The 14,014-nt window shown below is 39.9% G+C and overlaps 1 protein-coding gene across 5 annotated transcripts in view; it reads right to left on the reverse strand.

The window, feature by feature from the left end:
* The window catches only part of LOC141091106 (ephrin type-A receptor 3-like), a 409,334-nt gene that overhangs the window by 212,061 nt on the left and 183,259 nt on the right, over positions 1 to 14,014 (reverse strand). For all 5 annotated transcript variants that reach the window (XM_073576465.1, XM_073576466.1, XM_073576463.1 and 2 more), the window contains one exon: positions 1,339 to 1,494. In XM_073576465.1, coding sequence (XP_073432566.1) covers positions 1,339 to 1,494 — 156 coding nt within the window. The remainder of the gene's footprint in view (positions 1 to 1,338; positions 1,495 to 14,014) is intronic.

The raw sequence follows: 14,014 nt of genomic DNA on the forward strand, positions 1-14,014 counted from the left end.
GAGGTAACAATATAGGGATTCTCAGTTTGAGTCATAATCCTTTAGTTTCACTACCATTGATTTTCAACTGTAATGAACAACTCTATAGTTCAAGAATCCTCCATTTGATCTCCACAAGAGCTTCTGATACTCACTATAGCATTTCATTTTTAGTAGTATTCACTCTTCTGGGTAGAGCATTTTACAAATGCCAGGCACTGAGAACAATTCATCTGAATAGTTTTAGGGTAGGAAAAATCGGGCAAGTAGTTCATAACACTGGATGATATTACACATATGATATTTGTTGACCAAACTTTCTCATGACTGGTTCATACACTTGCACACTTGGTTAAACAAAATGCGCTAGTCTTCTTGAAAGGGAGAGAAGAAGATTTCTGTGCTACACACCCCTAATTGTGGCTTGTTGCTTCTGAGAACAAAAGAATTGGACATGTTAAAGTCCAACTGGCTGATCTTTCTTTTCCCTAATATGGACTTTTCAGGAAGACTTAGGAAGCTACATACTCAATAGATGCTTGGATGGTCAAAATCAGTAGGCACGACAAAAGTAATCTAATGTGTATATCCAGCTTCCTAATTAAGTGAGCTCTGCTGTACTTCCCAGGATATACAATATCATATGTTGTTCAGATATAACTGTAATTCAACAGGTGACTTTTAAAGAGAATATACCACATTATTTAATTTTACTAATTTTAACAATATATTCTCAAATATATTCTTTGTTTTCAAATTTTTTTTCTCTGTGCCACCTTGTCTGATTTGATTTATAACAGTGTCCTGGACATTAGCAATTTTTTTTGTCTGGGACAGTATTGTGGGCATGCTCTGTAACATGTACAGAGGTCACTTTATGGGGGAGAGAAGGAAATACTGAACTGGGTCCTTCCCTTTTGTCCATTGTGTTATCCATTTTCGTCTTTATATTTTCCAATGCTGCTATCTACCGTAATAATAATCAGATGACTTACTCTGCTCCTTTGTGCACACAGCACAAGCTGAAAAATACAAAATAAGAAACGTGAGCTGTTTTGTAAGGGCTCAATTGCCAGTCTATAAACTTCAATACTTAATTGATATCAAAGCAGAAAATTAAAAAAAATTTTTTTTATACATTTACCATAAAAACTTAAGCAGTATTTGCTGTGGTAATATCCTGGTGGACAAGTCGGATTTCGAAACGCATTGATGATAAAACCACATGAAGTCTACATTGCCTCCTGGATTATTCTCTTGGATCTCCATCAGTAGCGCAGAGGACCCATATGATTTATTTCTCTCTTAGTAAAATATTTTCCTAAAAACTTTTGGAAAAAAAACAAAAACACAACTTACGTGAACAAGGCATTGACTTGGGGTCCGTTTCTGCCCTGTAGAAGCCTTTTTCACAAGTGCACTCGGCAGAACTGTGCTGCAGGGAGAAGCTGTGGGCCGGGCACGGTGTACAAATGGCATCCGTCAGTAAAGCCTTATAATACCCTGGAAGGCAGGCTAGAAGGCAAAAAAAAACACAGGATGAAATTGTAGACTCGGTCAAAATCAGCAGAAGACAGGTTTAAATGTCAGTTCAGAAAATCCCCCCATGCTGTAATCGGGCATTGATAGACACATGAAGTGAAATAGTCCATGTAAGCATTGGTAGAGTCTGGTGACGACCCCCTGCATTTCTTGGAGTCTATTCTGAGGGAACAGATGTGCAAATGTTTAATGAACTGCATGAATTACACTGAACACATTCATTGGTTCAATTGAAAAGCAACATGATTTTCGCCTTGTGGAACATGATGAAGACTTTGGCACACGGTCTCTCTGAATATTATCTGCCAGCAGGAAAGAATTATCCCATGAAGTTGTCCAATCTCAGAAGAAGTAGAGTGTGAATTGGAGATGAGCGTCACGTGGAAACCTTTAGCAATATGAGGAGCTGGCCTTTTGCCGGTTGAGTAAACTGAGGTTTCAGGTTTATTCCGCACTGAATAAGATCATCAGAAAATGGAATATTTGCATGGATAAATATTAATTATCTTGGCAAAAGTGAAAATAATTAATTCCTTGAATTGATGCAGGGTTTATATTGGACTACACCAATCATTGCAGTCAGCATACTTAAGTTGGGTCTACACTGCATGATCAATGCCATTAAACAAGCGCTGATGGCCTTTATAGGAGCTGATAAGTGGTCATTTATTTATCTTTTTAGACAAAATGATCATTAATAATAGAGTTCTGTGCTCATAGAATAACATTGTTTCAGCAGCATTTTTACATGGGACAATGTGCTACCGAGAATAAGAATTTTTAAGCCAGTTTAAAAATCATCACTCCTTTAGGTCTTTATTTTTGCCCCTTTTAGACAGGTCATTTCCCAATGTATTGGTTGGCTTATTGGCTTTTCTAAATGGTTCATTAGTCTTTACTAAACCCACTCTCTAATAGAGATTGATAATTGAAAGTCTGGTGCCTTCTGTCTACGTGGAAATGAGTTTTCATTAATATCTCCCCTAACACAAGACCAATTTCCAAACTTTTACAGGACTGAGTTTCAAAGAATTTTTATTTTAAAGCCATAACATGAAAGTAAGGTTAATAATATAACTTTCATTATAAAATCTTCATTTCTACTCAAATTAGTTGATGCAAAAACAAATACACCCCTATATCTAGTATATTATATAACCTCCATGATTACTAAGGACAGCACCGAGTATTAGGCATGGAATGAAGATATCTTGCAACATCTACTTTTCCACTCCTCAAGAACCTGGATTCTGGATGGAGAGTAATGCTCTACTTGTCTTTTCCGAATTCCCTATAGGTGTTCGGTGAGTTTCAGATCAGGAGACGTATTTGGCCTTGTTCTTCAGAAATGCAACAGATGTGTGTTTTGGATCATTGCCATGTTGGGAAAAATGCATTTCTACCAAGTGCATGGAATGATGGTATCATCTTCCTCCATTATAGAGCAGTACATCTGTGAATTCATGATATCATCAAGAATTCATGCAGCCTACCTTGAGGACACTGCCACCACTATGTTTCACTGTAGGCATCATGCATTATACCTTGTACTCTTCACCTTTTCAACACCATACAGTATTGAAGCCATCAGTTGAACAAAATTTTATTTTGGTCTCATCACTCCAGAGTATAGAGTCCCAGTAGGCTCTGGCAAATTTAGGCAGTTTTTTTGTGCATGAGCTTAAGGAGAGGCTTCTTTCGTGGATGACACCCATGCATGCCATTCCTATGAAGTGTACGCCATATAGTGTCATGGAAATAATCACCCAGGTTATCTTACTACATCTTTAGCTAACTGCAGTCAAACTGCAAGTCAATTTTCTTCAACCCTTCTTTTCAGAAGATGCTCCTGTTTAGGTGTAAACTACCGTGAGTGGCCTGGATGTCTATGTGAGATGATTGCTGTTTCATTTATGCTAAATTTTATTATGACTTTTGCAACAGTTTACTGACTGAACAGTAAAACTTTGCTGACCTTCTTATAGCTTTTACCTTTCTTGCGTAAATAAATAATTTTCTTTTGCAAGTCTTGTGACATTTCTTTTCCATGTGGTGCAATTTCTGACAGCATGATATGGGAAGTGTTTTCTTTGTTAAGTAAAGCCCTTTAGGGCACAGTTAGGTGGTCGTCTAAATCAGAGCGAGATCACAGCGCATGTACTGTCTCATGACCATCTCAAACTGAGTGCGATAGCTTCATAGATTTATACTCAATTGTCATGTTCATATTGGGGGAGCCACCGGACAGTCCATAAACTCCATTCCAGACATTTGTTTAATGAATTATTATTAGTCTTACTTGTGGTTGAATTCTTGTTCATTTGAATTCTGTACTCTAAACTTTAGCGTTGCTCATAAAACTTTCATTAGAGTGTACAGATTTTTACAACAATTTCTTGAGTTAATCTGCTAGGAAAATTACTGTTTGGGGTGTGTAAAATAACCATTTCATGTTAGCAAAAAATTACCCAAATTTGTGAGAATATTTTGTGGTATGTAGTATAGTCTCTCATAGAAAATGTTGATTTTGAAATTAAAGTTTTTCTGACAAATCTGTTGGGGTGTACTCATTTATGCTTAGCACTGTATATATAAGGTTTGCAACAAATTTTCCATCCAAATTTTCTGTTTGGAAAATACGCTGCACGTTGCAGTACCAGCTTTGCAGAAGAGATTTCACAAAATCTTATTCATACTCTCACGGAGAAAATATGCAGCATAAATTGACCGTAGCTTCACATTTGATATCCACAACATATGAATTCCTTCTTTCAATATCAAAACAGATTTCATATGCAGTAAATTCATAACATATGATGGGTTTGGCCGTGAATGATGCAGAATATGCATCCGGTGTGGACATATCCATAGACTTCTAATGCATTCTGCCAACCATTCATGTGAATCAGTCAGAAAAAAATCATAGCATGTTCCATAAGATTCCGTGTTGTAGAGGAAGAAAACCCCTTAATATGTCAGCACACGGAGCACCATATGGTAACACGCAAAGTGCCTAAGGCTGAGGGACTCCATGTGTCTCCATATGGCCCCCTGAGACCCAGATGGAGAAAATCAGCAGTGTGTTTGCAAATCTCCTGTTAGTTCACAGCTTGACAATGCTTGCTCCAAGACACCCACCCAACTTTCTAATGGTTTTACTGATTTACACGTCTTATGAGAACATCATGTATTTGCAGCTTTGCAGTGAATAGAAGGGGACACCATCACAGATCAGCTCTACGGTAACAATGTTGTCTCCTGTAGGTACGGTACATTCCCAGCTGTCAGGAATATCCTCCTCCCTAAAATGATTGCACATCTTTTTCCAAGTGCCTACGCACAAATCGCAGTGGGAAAAAGTGAACACATTACCTTAATGTCTTATCAGCTATCACTTTTGGTCCTCTCATCCTAAAATATAGCTTAATCGAGCTTCATAAATAATTCATAGTCCATGTTGTTATTCCTTTTATTTCCTTCGATTTACGTATCATATTTCTATCAATTATACTTCTAGCTGATAAGCAGATGTAACGGAGCAGACTTTGTCATTGGCTCCTTGAGGCTGCATTGCTCATACATTATGAGTTGGCATGAGATTACCTGTGTCCTGGCAGAGATAAAACCAACAAATGACAAATTCTGCTCTGCTGCATTTTTAATCAATTTTTACCTGTTTTGCAGATTGTTATTTTGACTTTTTTGAATGAACTTTATAATGGTGTTAGTCCGAGCTTTCAATACAATTATTTACAATGGACGTTCATTCCCGAATTAAAATCTAAGCCATTGCGGTCTTTTGTTTATTTCATTGTTTAGAGAGATGCGGCTCATAGATGAGTTGTCCTATATTACAGCCCTGACACATGACTCCTTAGATACAGGAAAACGGCATCAATAATACATTGTCTCCTTCTGCTTCAATTCACTGCAAATCAAGGACATGTTTTTGCTGTAGAGACTTTCTGGGCTCGAAAAGAGAGCTGGAAAATGTGGAGAGCGGAGTCGTAAATGATAAAGTGGTAAGCACCTTCTGTAGAGAAACATACATGAACGTAGATTATGTGCATGCAGGGAGCTCCATACGAAATAGACGAAATGAAAAAGAAATAAAGAAATAGAAGAAATAAAAAAGGAATGTACATTGATAAAAATGACTATATGGTGTAGTACAAGCTGCACAAGAGCAAAGACCAAAACTACTCAAAACTACATCTTCTACTTAGATAATAACGGCAATACAAACATGTCCAGAAATACCTTTCCAGGAATTCAAAATATTTCTTCTTCTATGTCTAAGATAGGTCATAAAGATAAAATTGTGAGGGTCCGACACCCGACTGTTATCACTTCCAACGGTGGTCGCATATGATTACTGTACAGAGCAGAAGAGTGCAACTCCATGTACTGTTACGTAGCTAGTGTCGCGGAAGACAGATCACCTCCTACATTGTTCAATAGGAGCCAATCTACAGAACCTGGCAGGGGCTACCAAACAAAGTGTAGAAGTATCTGGTAGGGGCTACTAAACAAAATATAAATCTGTGCTGTTCCACTTCTTATACTGTTCACATCCAGCCATTGTTGAGGGTGATAACTGCTGGTAGGCGAGAAACCATTATTGATGACTACAGACGAGTGGATTGCTTTCTGCAACCTTGGTCCATGGTCCAGTTCATTAGTCTCTTGTTGTGGTATAGAGCTGGGCAAATTTCCTTACCTAGGCTTGGCTTATAATGAGCCCGGCTGGTGAGACGTCTCCTGTGTGCCGCATTCCACACAGATGACGCTAAAGCAAGCTGGCTGATCAAACATCATGCCGGGGAACCCAGGGGATCAGGAAATTAGCACAGCTCCGGTCAAGAGCCGAGAACATTGTCCTTGACCAGGGTTGCACCAAACAATCCATGCATCTCTAGTGATATGATAGCAAAACCATTGACACATCACAACCACACAAACAGCATAAACATTTGTAGACAAAGTATCACAAAATTGCAGGGCAGGTCATTGGGGCCCATAGCCCAACACCAAGCATTCAAAATGTTCTTGCCGGTCACTGTGACCCACTGCTGACATATTAAGATTCATTCAGACATTTGTGTAAATTGGTCTGGGCGTGGAACGCAATGTTTCCTCACCAAGCCAAAACCAGGAGTGGATGAAAAATGCAGAAATTGTGACATGTTTCTATTATACTTTTCCTCTAAGGCCGGGATCACACATGCGAGAAACTCGGAAAAAGTCTTGCATCTTAATACCCAGCTTGCAAAATGGACATATAATGGATCCCAATGACAGGTTAAAACACAAACGAAAGAATAGTGTAAGGTAGCGCTTGTCATTCAGGTAGGGGATACTCGCTAGGCAGCCGATAAATCAGGTCCGGCACAGGTTTCTCAACATAAACTCAGTCCATTTGGTTTATTATGCAGCATATACCATCAAACAGCACCAGAAAGTTCATATCCAAACAGCATAGCGTCCATGACAGAGCTCCCCTCTGTTAATCCTGTGGTCACACAGGCTTTGCTATGTCCGGTACGCAGGCTCTCTAGCCTCACAGTTATATCCCCTGTCAGGGTTACCTCATGGCTGCTTCTCAGTGCAGACATTCATTCCCTCCAGAGAACTATCAGACACACGTCTCCACTTGCACTCAGGAAGCCAGATACATTTTCCTCAATTGGCCTCACGTCAGCCCGACTAGACCTTCCATACGGACCAACCAGGCCCAAGCATTCACTCATGTAACCTACCCTGGCCACCTTATATGGTCCGTAGCCACGCCCACTGGATCACATGGCTATGACCTCATCACAGGTCCTACAAGCATTCATACAAGCATACTTTACTATGGCGTTCTAAACACACGCCCCTAGGTGGGTTTGTAGGTGATTGATCCCACCCGTCTCACCAATCACCTGAAGGCTTATCCCTAACACATTCAAATGAAAAATCAGCTCTGCTGATCAGCACATAATCAAGCCTTCATCCCAAGGCCACCCACCTTGGAATACATAACGATCATTTAGGACCCTGCTCCTGTTACCACTCTGGACATGGCTATCCGTCCGTCCTGGGACTCCCACACAGCGCCCCCTAGCGGACACAGTGGTCACTACACCACAATAGATATAGACACATAGAATACATATATATATATATATATATATATATATATATAGATAGATAGATATACATGTCATTGAGGCAAATAATTATGTATTGTATATATGTATATATTTACATAGCAGAATAGCTGCTAAATCAATTGCTGGCTTCTGTAAAATCAATACAAAACCCAACATGAAATGACACGTGATTTACATACAGTAAACCATTTCATTTCATTTAGTTTTTTATATGTCTTTGACTAATAATTCGATTAGGGTATGTGTGTAAAATTGGGGACATGTAAGTGTTAAATTAAGGGGTTAATTCATTGAAAAAAATTGCGTGGGCTCCGGCGGTAATTTTTCCACCAGAGAGGGAAAGCCAGTGAGTGAGGGCAGATATTAATAGCCTAGAGAGGGACCATTGTTTTTGCCCCCCCCCGGCTAAAAAAATCTGCCCCCAGCCACCCCAGAAAAGGCGCATCTATAAGATGCGCCTTTTCTGGCACTTAGCCTCTCTATTCCCATTGCCCTGTAGCGGTGGCTAATGGGTTAATGATAATGGGTTAATGTCACCTTGCTATTGAATGGTGACATTAAGCCAGGTTAATAATGGAGAAGTGTCAATAAGACACCTATCCATTATTAACCCTAGAATAGGAAAGGGTTAAAAAACACACACATTAATTAAAAATTCCTTTAATGAAATAAGAAAACCAAATTTTTGACCTGATTTATTAATCTGCTAATCCAAAAAAAACCATGGTTCTGTAAAAAAAATAAAATAAAAAACAACAATATACATACCTCTCCGCTGTTCAGTCAGGTCCCCCGCTGCAATCCATCACAAGGGGTTAACTGGTTTACAACGGGGACCTGTGCTAATGCGACTGGACCCGCTGTAAACCACTGCAGAATGAATGAGTTCATCTCTGCACAGCCTGACCGGAGATGAACTAATAAGTGTGGGAAAGTTTCTGAACTTTTTCCCATGCTCATTAGCTCACCTCCGGTCAGCCAGGGACTCCACGCAGCCTCACTGATGCTGCATTTTTTGTGGTGTTTTTGCACTTTCTCATTTCTCATTGCAGTGCATGTGTGCAGCATAAGTCTGCAGAGCAGACTGTTAATCAAGCTGCAATGCAGTAAAAACAGTACCCTCAACGTATATTGAGTGATGACTATAACTGCTCCCTGCACTCCACCAGTGACTGCAAAAATCGGCTGCAGGGATAACAAAAATTCATTTTCTCCCTGTAACCCTTGCTCCAGTTAGCCAACTAAACAGAATTTTAACATTATTTACCTGCAAATTAACCCATATATCTGCAGGTATTTATTTTCTGAATGTGATAGGTCCCTATAATATTGCATCTTTCTGTAAAGAAAAAAATGGGCTTAGACTCATATCTTTATCACAATGATCTTCTTACATTGACTCTGTTACTATATTTTGTGTTACGTGTAGAGTTGAGCGATACCGTCCGATACTTCAAAGTATCGTATCGGATGGTATCGGCCGATCTTTAAAAAAAGTATCGGTATCGCCGATTCCGATACCGGAAGTCCCATTCAAGTCTATGGGACTTCCGGTATCGGAATAAGAAAAACCCTTTCCTGCCCTTGTACAGCCTCTCTGGGGTCTGTACGGGCCTTTCGGGGGGCTGTGCCGGCCTGCCAGGGGGTCTGTGCAGGCTCCGGTGGTCTGTGCCGGCCTGCCGGTGGTCTGTGCAGGCTCCGGGGGGCTGTGCCGGCCTGCCGGGGGGCTGTGCCGGCCTGCCGGGGGGCTGTGCAGGCTCCGGGGGTCTGTGCAGGCATCGTCCGATGGGACTACAAGTCCCATCGGGCGATGCCTGCTACCATGACAGTGATTGACACATTAGCCAATGATGGGACAGTAGTAGTCCCATCATCCGGCTAATATGTTAAATGTAAAAAAAAAAAAAAAAAAAAATTACATGCTACATACATACAACATGCATACTACATACATGCTACATTCATACTACATACTACATACATGCTACATTCATACTACATAAATACTACATGCAACATACATACTACATATATACTACATGCATGCTACATACATACTGCATGCTACATACATACCACATATATACTACATACATACTACATGCATGCTACATGCATGCTACATGCTACATACATAACACATATATACTACATGCATGCTACATACATACTACATGCTACATACTACATATATACTACATGCATGCTACATACTACATGCTACATACATACTACATATATACTACATGCATGCTACATACATACTGCATGCTACATGCATGCTACATACATACTACATACATACTACATGCTACATACATACTACATATATACTACATACATACTACATACATACTACATGCATGCTACATGCATGCTACATACATACCACATACATAACACATATATACTACATGCATGCTACATACATACTACATGCTACATACATACCATATACATACTACATGCATGCTACATACATACTACATGCATGCTACATACATACTACATGCTACATACATACTACATATATACTACATGCATGCTACATACATACTACATGCTACATACATACTACATATATACTACATGCATGCTACATACTACATGCTACATACATACTACATATATACTACATGCATGCTACATACATACTACATGCATGCTACATACATACTACATGCTACATACATACCACATACATACTACATATATACTACATGCATGCTACATACATACTGCATGCTACATGCATGCTACATACATACTACATACATACTACATGCTACATACATACCACATATATACTACATACATACAATACATTCATACAATACATACATAGACATACAGTACATATAACATAGAGTAACATACTTACCAATACTTGTCACATTGTTCCCCGAAGCCATTGTCTTTTCCGGAATAAATATTAACATAACAAACCACAAAAATACTCACCCACGATCCGAAGCAGTCCACGAGTGTGTCCCACGACGATCTTGGGTAGAGAACTGCAGCATCAGCTGATGCTGCCGTTCTCTACGGGCTGCAGGAATCCAATGACGGAAGGTAGGTATCCTTCCGCACTGTATTCCTCCGCCACTTAAAAAAAAAAAAAGTCCCTAGTCTCACTTTATGCCATTGCTGTGTGGGAAATTCCCACACAGCAATGGCATAAAGTGAGACTAGGGACTTTTTTTTTTTTAAGTGGCGGAGGAATACAGTGCGGAAGGATACCTACCTTCCGTCATTGGATTCCTGCAGCCCGTAGAGAACGGCAGCATCATCTGATGCTGCAGTTCTCTACCCAAGATCGTCGTGGGACACACTCGTGGACTGCTTCGGATCGTGGGTGAGTATTTTTGTGGTTTGTTATGTTAATATTTATTCCGGAAAAGACAATGGCTTCGGGGAACAATGTGACAAGTATTGGTAAGTATGTTACTCTATGTTATATGTACTGTATGTCTATGTATGTATTGTATGAATGTATTGTATGTATGTAGTATATATGTGGTATGTATGTAGCATGTAGTATGTATGTAGTATGTATGTGGTATGTATGTAGCATGTAGTATGTATGTAGCATGCATGTAGTATATATGTAGTATGTATGTAGCATGTAGTATGTATGTAGTATGTATGTAGTATGTATGTGGTATGTATGTAGCATGTAGTATGTATGTAGCATGCATGTAGTATATATGTAGTATGTATGTAGCATGTAGTATGTATGTAGTATGTATGTAGTATGTATGTGGTTTGTATGTAGCATGTAGTATGTATGTAGCATGCATGTAGTATATATGTAGTATGTAGTATGTATGTAGTATGTATGTGGTATGTATGTAGCATGTAGTATGTATGTAGCATGCATGTAGCATGCATGTAGTATGTATGTAGCATGCATGTAGTATGTATGTAGCATGCATGTAGTATGTATGTAGTATGTATGTAGCATGCAGTATGTATGTAGCATGTATGTAGTATATATGTAGTATGTATGTAGCATGTAGTATGTATGTAGCATGCATGTAGTATATATGTAGTATGTATGTAGCATGCATGTAGTATGTATGTAGTATGTATGTAGTATGTATGTAGCATGCAGTATGTATGTAGCATGTATGTAGTATATATGTAGTATGTATGTAGCATGTAGTATGTATGTAGCATGCATGTAGTATATATGTAGTATGTATGTAGCATGCATGTAGTATGTATGTAGTATGTATGTAGTATGTATGTAGCATGCAGTATGTATGTAGCATGTATGTAGTATATATGTAGTATGTATGTAGCATGCATGTAGTATGTATGTAGCATGTATGTAGTATGTATGTAGTATATATGTAGTATGTATGTAGCATGTAGTATGTATGTAGCATGCATGTAGTATGTATGTAGTATTTTTTTTTTTTTTTTTTTTTTTTTAACATTTAACACATTAGCCGGATGATGGGACTACTACTGTCCCATCATTGGCTAATGTGTCAATCACTGTCATGGTAGCAGGCATCGCCCGATGGGACTTGTAGTCCCATCGGACGATGCTTGCACAGACCCCCGGACATCAGCACAGCCCCCCGGCAGGCCGGCACAGCCCCCCGGCAGGCCGGTACAGACCCCCACAGGGTGCACAGACCACCGGCAGGCCGGCACAGCCCCCCGGCAGGCCGGTACAGACCCCGGGCAGTCCACACAGCCCCCCGGCAGGCCGGCACAGCCCCCCGGCAGGCCGGCAGAGACCCCCGGAAGGCCCGAAATGACGGCGCATCATGATGCGCACACACCGCGCATCATGATGACGTCAGGCCGTCAATCAACTGAACTTCCGATTCCGATGCCGAATTCCGATATTGAAAAAATATCGGAAGTCGGTATCGGAATTCCGATACAGCAAGTATCGGCCGATACCCGATACTTGCGGTATCGGAATGCTCAACACTAGTTACGTGTTATATTGTATACAGAGCTGATATGGGGGGAGAAAAAAATGCTGCTTATCTGCAATGTATGTTAAGGAAACTGATAAACTTCTCACTGGATTCCTATAGATATGTGAATTGGACATTGCTTCCATTAGGATTAGCCCCTAGAGTATCAGAGGATTCTTCAGTGAGCCCAGGCTCTGACACAATAATGAACAGTCCCATTTGGGGCTGATTTTGGAGCCAATCACTTGCCACTAGGGTCTACTTGTTATCAGTTGATTAATAGATAAATTAATAGATTGTATTGATGATATGTCCTGTGTGTGCAATCATAGCATCAGAGACAATGAGAAAATTAACGATGACTGTGCCCTGTGTATGGAGTGGGGGGCTCTTAGAAACATTGCATTAAATAGTCATCAGGATCCCTAGTACGACAATGACGGTGTACATAATACACTAATTTTCATTTTTCTTTTTTTGTTGTTACTCTGTCCAGAATAGTGCAATGCTGGGAACAACTAAGATTCTGCGCAGAACCCTCAAACTCCCAGGCCTCTGGTAGAGGACCCAAGAATGAGAAAGGACAACAAAGACCATCCCCAGTGGGGGTGAGAAGGAAGTTTATTCCTTCATGAGTTATTATTTACAAGTTTATGACCACTTATAAAATGTGTTCAAAGTGCTCTTCTCCCACTCTTGACACACTGATAGCAACACCGCAGAAGAAATGCTAGCACAGGCTTCCGGTATCCATTGTTTCAGATGCTGCACATCTTGTATCTTCACTTCATAGACAATTGCCTTCATATGACCCCAAAGTTAAAAGTCTAACGGGGTCAGATCGGGAGACCTTGGTGGCCATTCAACTGGCCCACGATGTCCAATCCACTTTCCAGGAAACTGTTCATGTAGGAATGCTCGGACGTGACACCCATAATTAATGGTATGGTGTGGTATATGGGGTGAAAAAGATAAATTTCAGCTCACCTCTTGTAAGTTCGTAAGAACTATTGAAAAGCTCTGAGCGCGGACACGTCTCTGCCAGGACGTATAACGACTCCAAGAAAAGCAAGAAAGGTCCAGCTCCAGAAATTTAAAATCCAGGATTTTTATTGTATCATGTTTAAAATACATTCATGGCTGCTTGTGATCAAGTAACGGCAACAAAGTTCACCACATGGGGATATTCTCCAGGTCTCTGTACGCGTTTCGAGCACAAATGCTCTTAGACTCAGAGTAGCTGTGGAATATCAGCTGAACCACATATAAAACTCTGTCACAGGTGATCTAATCAGAAGTGAACAATTTATACAAAAATGATAAAATCAAAAAAATAAGAGAAAAAAAAAGAAAAAACACAAGAACACATTAATACATAACATAATGTATTATGTATGT

This window comes from Dendrobates tinctorius, unplaced genomic scaffold (assembly GCF_039654945.1).
Source record: "Dendrobates tinctorius isolate UK_male_01 unplaced genomic scaffold, ASM3965494v1 ptg000049l, whole genome shotgun sequence".
In the NCBI taxonomy this organism is placed as follows: domain Eukaryota; kingdom Metazoa; phylum Chordata; class Amphibia; order Anura; family Dendrobatidae; genus Dendrobates; species Dendrobates tinctorius.